At 43.6% G+C, this 6,133-nt stretch overlaps 1 protein-coding gene across 1 annotated transcript in view; it reads right to left on the bottom strand.

Moving 5' to 3' along the window:
- LOC118427804 (fibropellin-1-like) overlaps window positions 1-5,855 on the bottom strand; it is a 21,012-nt gene extending 15,157 nt beyond the window's left edge. The window contains exon 1 of the mRNA XM_035837760.1: window positions 5,741-5,855. Within this exon, the coding sequence (XP_035693653.1) occupies window positions 5,741-5,798 (58 nt within the window). The 5' untranslated portion in view covers window positions 5,799-5,855. The remainder of the gene's footprint in view (window positions 1-5,740) is intronic.
- Between the last annotated feature and the right edge of the window lie 278 nt (window positions 5,856-6,133).

Here is a 6,133-nt window from a genome sequence, read left to right as displayed (position 1 = left end):
CAGGAGCTAATTGACTCATTTGCATGAACTGTGTCTTAGCCTTGCTATCATTTGAAATCCAAATTGTCTTCAGCTTGACTTTGGCTTAGCTTTGTTTTCTTTGGAATCGATATTGTCTTCAGTCTGCATTGTCTTACAACCTTTTCTATTGGACATCTGAAATTGTCTTCATTCATATATATAGTTAGAGTATAAAAGACCTGTTTCTTCCAGATCTATTCAGTGTCACTGACGAAGGATAGCGGATTCTATCCGAAACGTCTGACCGTTTCAAAACCATATCCAGTTGCTTGAGTAACTATTTTTGGCGTATCTTATTACCTGGATGTCTAACCTACATCGACGTATCTTGGATCAGTACGGTAAGTTTTGCATGAAATCAGTGAGGGACCTGGAGAAGACCAGCAGGAAGATTGCGGACTACAGGAACCATCTTCGTTACAACTTGCGCAGCCTCAAGGTACGTGTGACTCCTGTTAGTTTACGTCTAAAAACCTCCATCAAAGGATTCAAGGCCAACAATATCATTCGCAACGCTGAAAGGAAGTTGATAAACGAGAGGGTGAGACAGATTAACTACAAATTGGATGGTCTCAATCACAGAAAAACTAACCTTGAAGATCTACTGAGGGAACAACTATCAGAAAACACCTTTGCTGAAAGTAAAGCCTTTGTAACTCGCGAACAACTCGCCCAACACGAGAAGGGGAAAGCCAGACAAAAGGACAAATTTGAACGTCTATTACTAAAGGAAGGAAACAGTCGTGCAGATAGGGACCCCAATAGGAGATCAAACAGTTCCAAAACCCCAGTTCAGACTAGAACAGACGAGAGGTGGGTCAGGAATCTCAGTAGCCATTCTCTTACAGAACCAGAGAAATCCCTACTGTCTAAAGGCCTAAATTTTGCAGTAGCCCCTAACAAGATCCCCAGCATCGACATTGTCACAGAAACTGAGTCAGCAATCCACCGGGCCCGTTTGCCACAGAGACAGGCTGAAGCCTTACGCGCCAAAGTAGCTACCACTTTGAAAGCTTCAAAAACCCCTCCCAGCAACATCGGGAAGAACAAACTGCTCTCAAAGATTTGGCCACCAATCAAGACATAGTAATTCTGCCGGCAGACAAGGGGAGATGCACAGTAGTCTTAGACAGGGAACAGTACGACAGAAAGGTACAAGATCTATTAGGGGACAAAATCACCTATGCGCCTTTGAAGAAGGACCCCACCTCCCAGTTTAAAGGGAAAATCATCACGGCTCTCAAGGAATTGGAAGACAAGGGAAAAAAGATTGACCGTGCCACCTATCTAAAAATCTACCCCACTTCAGAACAACCCCCAACCTTCTACGGCCTTCCTAAAATCCACAAACAGGATGTCCCCCTACGCCCCATTGTGTCCAGCATAGGTTCTGTCACGTACGAGTTAGCAAAATTTCTAGCTAAGATCCTGGGACCTTTAGTGGGGAAGTCTCATCACGTTCAGAAAGTGCAGACTTCGTCGACAAAATCAAAGATCTCCGGGTAAAAGAAGATGAAATCATCCCTTCTTACGATGTCTGTTCGCTTTTCACTTGCATACCTCCTAAGGACGCAGTCTCGGTAGTCAAGGAAGCCCTGGAGGCTGACAACACACTAACAGACAGAACCAAGCTATCTCCAGACCAACTGTGCAAACTGCTAGACCTTTGCCTAGGGTGTACGTATTTCTCTTTCAAAGGACAGTTCTACCAACAACTGCACGGCTGTGCTATGGGATCACCAGTGTCGCCCATTGTACAGTTGTAAACCTCTACATGGAAAAGTTTGAAGTGAAGGCTATCAGTACTTTCAAGGACACTCCCCACTCAACTGGTTCCGCTTTGTAGATGACACTTATTGCAAGCTAAAACAGAGAGTATCTGATGAGTTCTTTGACCACATCAACCAAGTAGATAAGAACATCAAGTTCACACAGGAGTCAAGTCATGACAACATGCTCCCCTTCCTAGATACCAAAACTATCATAGAGAAGGACGGCAGCCTTCAATTCGAAGTGTACAGGGAACCAACGCACACTTACCAATATCTGGCCTTTGACTCTCACCACCCTTTGGAACACAAACTGGCAGTGATTAAAACCTTGTATCACCGGACAGACAGCATTGTTTCCTCTGACAAAGCCAAAACAGAGGAACACAAACACCTTCGAAGTGCATTGAACAAATGTGGCTACCAAAACTGGACCTTCAACAAAGCCCTCAAACCCTCGGACCACTCAAAGAAAACAGCCAAGTGCAAACCATTGACCGACAGAAAGAAAGCCAACATTACCATCCCCTATGTCCAAGGAGTTTCGGAAAAACTCAGACGGATCTTCCAAAACTTCAACATCGCCACTAACTTCAAACCTCACTCAACCCTCCGACACAAACTGGTACATCCAAAAGACAAACCACAGAAAGGTACTAAGGCCAATGTAATCTACAGACTCAAATGCGAGGAACCCAACTGTAACAACACATACATTGGTGAGACTAGTCGTCCACTAAAAGCAAGATACCAAGAACATTGCAAACCGAAGGCCAACGGCTACTCTTCTGCTATTTTCAACCACCTAGAACACAGCCAAGGACATTCCTTCAACCTCCAATCTACCGAAATCCTAGACCATGAAGCCCGCTGGTTTGAACGGGGAGTTAGAGAGGCCATATATGAGAGAATATCCAATCCCCCCCTCAACAGAAAAGGGGGGCTACGTATGGAACTTTCCGGCCCTTGGGACATAGCATTAGCCCCCCCCCCCCCCCCGCCAACAAAACTTTTAGCTCCTGTAACTAGAACAACAGGAGCTAATTGACTCATTTGCATTAACTGTGTCTTAGCCTTGCTATCCTTTGAAATCCAAATTGTCGTCAGCTTGACTTTGGCTTAGCTTTGTTTTCTTTGGAATCGATATTGTCTTCAGTCTGAATTGTCTTACAACCTTTCCTATTGGACATCTGAAATTGTCTTCATTCATATATATAGTTAGAGTATAAAAGACCTGTTTCTTCCAGATCTCTTCAGTGTCACTGACGAAGGATAGTGGATTCTATCCGAAACGTCTGACCGTTTCAAAACCATATCCAGTTGCTTGAGTAACTATTTTTGGCGTATCTTATTAGTTAAGTTAAAGTTAAACCCTTCCCGCGCCAAGGACAGTGCCCATTTCTGGCGCATAGGGCGGTGCCCATCTCTGTTTCGTTAGCCCTGGGCCACACACAACGCAATCACTACAGCAGGGGGCTAGTCCACTGGTAGTGGTGTGTGTTCAACTTCCATATTCTTTCCCGAATGCTGAGTGCTAAGCAGAGAAAGCAGCATGTACCATTTTTATAGTCTTTGGTATGACTCGGCCGGGATCGAACTCACGACCTTCCGAATGCAAGGCGAACACTCTACCCACTAGGCCATTGCACCGGCTTACTTACTTATGTATCTTATTACCTGGATGTCTAACCTACATCGACGAATGAAAAACAAATTTTATTTGCGTGTCTTGTGCTCTACGTATACGCGCCCAGCCCGCGTGGGCTTATAAGACACAGTATTGCTATTACATAAAACATATACTATAAGAGAACAGACTCTGAGGTATAAGCTAACAAAAACAATTAAGTAAAGTACTAAGCCATTAGATATCAGAAAATACAGAGACATCAAATCATATGTAGGAATAAACATAGTTCAAAATCATTAACCAAGGTTTTAGCAAACAAAACTAAATAGACATGTATACATAGAACACACAGATGATGCACACTGCTATTCTCTTAACGTCTTGTGTAGTTTGGTGTCTTTCCCCTTTCGTTCCTGAAAGCTGCCTGGCCTGGCCCTGGTTGGAAATGTGACGTAGGCCGCCCAATTCTGATTTCATCCCTTTCTCGGGACATTTGACAAACATTTTACGGAAGAGATTTCCCCGAAGGTCATCGTAGAAAGGACAGTAACAAGAGAAAGTGTGGCTCGTTTTCCACTTTGCCCTGATAGCACACTGTACAAATCCTATTTTCCCCAGGGATCGCCTGGTACCAACCGGTTTCAATAACATCACTGCTCGGAACTGCGCACTAAGAGGCTTTTTTCGAAAGTTCTTATTGACGTTATGTTTTAAAGTATTGGCTTATGCCACACATTAGAAGTCCAATCTTGTTTGTACTAATTTGGAAATTGTATAATTCTATTAAAAATCTGTATTGTTTTCCCCGTAAGGTTATCTCACAATGGTGCACATGATCATGTTGTAACGATCATGCTAAACTTTCTTCCAGCACTATGGTGCACATTTTCAACAACTACTGTCGAATTATTTCGGATTAAGATGGCATGACACAGTATTTCGCCAATGGGGATTTACATGGTAAAGGACCTCAGGGTGAGGAGGTTCGACGCCTCAAAATCCATAATAGGGTGTGTAAGCGATTGACAAGAATTCAAGAAGCATGGGCACAACCGATAAAACATCTGGAAATGAGCATAAGGTTGCCGGCTCGTTCTTCCATAAAATCCACATTTATTTGACCCCCAGCAGAGGTCATGGAACTGCAGGCGACGCACAGGCAGTGCCCAGTACAGTACCAAGGCGCAAATTCCCACCGGCCGAAGAAGCAACGTAACCCAACTTATAACGTTACAGTCTGAAAACCGATGTATACCCCTACCGTTCACCACAGTTCCCACTTCAGATCTGTTGTGCACGGAAGAATTACTACGTTGCAAGTACTCTGAGCCACTACGTACTTTATACCCGAACTACTATTGGAGACGGGGGTCGCCCATATGCATAAATATTGTGTTATGCGACCTTTAAAACGACCAATCACTTTAGAAAGTAAACTCGCGATAGTTACAGACACGTGATCTCATTGACATATGAAGTTACGGATAAGTGCCATGAAGAAGAAGAAACATAAGCAAAGAAGCAACACGTGTTCGGTAGTCCTCTAAATCCGTGAGATATGTTTTCACTGATTTGCTTGTTTAACTGATTATAAAGATAAGATCATGATCGGCCAAATATTTTCTTAGCCTAATTGAAATTCTAGTGTAAGTCTTAGAACAAATCAAATGTGAGGCCAGATCCGACACCACTTTGCTGTTCACCGATATCAAAAGCTGTCGGTATCCAAATGATAAAAACCATGGCATGTCAAGGACAAAAAGATACAAAGGTTAGAAGGCCCAATGAAGTATCAAGGGAACTCACAAAGAGACACAGAAGCAGCTATAAACCTCTATTTCCCAATATACTAAAACATCATCGCTGTCCACCCAGCGGATTTTAAGTTATGTTGTCAACGGATGTTCAAAAACGCAAACAGATAAATTCTCTCTGGAGAAGAAATTCCCGCCTTACTACATTCTACAAACTTATTGTCAACAACCATACAAATACCGACATCAGCAGTTTTCTCAAACCAGACCAGGGGCGCCCCCGAGGGAACCACCAACACAAACTGCAGCCCAGACTGGCCCTTTCGTGCCAGACAGGAGGCCTTTTCTAATAAGGGGCCAGGTACTTACTTCAACAGTAATTTACTCCCGATGGGGTTATCTGGGGTAGTAGTGATGTTTCAGTAGATATTAGCTGTGTATGTAACCCCACACACGAACAGGCACGCCAATAATAACAATAACTGTCCCACCTCTGTCATCAATCTTTCCTGATCCCCAGAAATGCTCCTAATCAAGAACGTTATTCCCGCAAATCGTAAGCCTACCTTGTGCCGATCCCGGCCAGACAATCACAGCCGCGATGAGCAGCAGAAGCTTCCACATCTTTGCCGTCCGCTGAGCCGAGTCAGACTGCGGTACGTGCCGGGTTTGTTCTGTGCGCTACTTGAATCAGCTGCATATCCTTGACTCCGGTGGCGCGTGGCGCAAACTCTCCAAACTGGTCCATTAACGGTACTTTGATTGACTAACGTTGACATAAAGTTGTATATACATGTTCATTTTGTATTATAAATTTGTATATACATGTCAATTTTTTATTGTATATTTATATGTCTTTGGCCACGATACCAGCCTCAGTGCCTAGTGTCCACAGTGTATTGTTTGGTTATAACCTGAACAAAGTGACATAAACCTTTGCTCAATACAGACCAGGGGGT

This window comes from Branchiostoma floridae, chromosome 12, assembly GCF_000003815.2.
Source record: "Branchiostoma floridae strain S238N-H82 chromosome 12, Bfl_VNyyK, whole genome shotgun sequence".
In the NCBI taxonomy this organism is placed as follows: domain Eukaryota; kingdom Metazoa; phylum Chordata; class Leptocardii; order Amphioxiformes; family Branchiostomatidae; genus Branchiostoma; species Branchiostoma floridae.
This window is presented reverse-complemented; position numbering and strand designations above follow the sequence as displayed.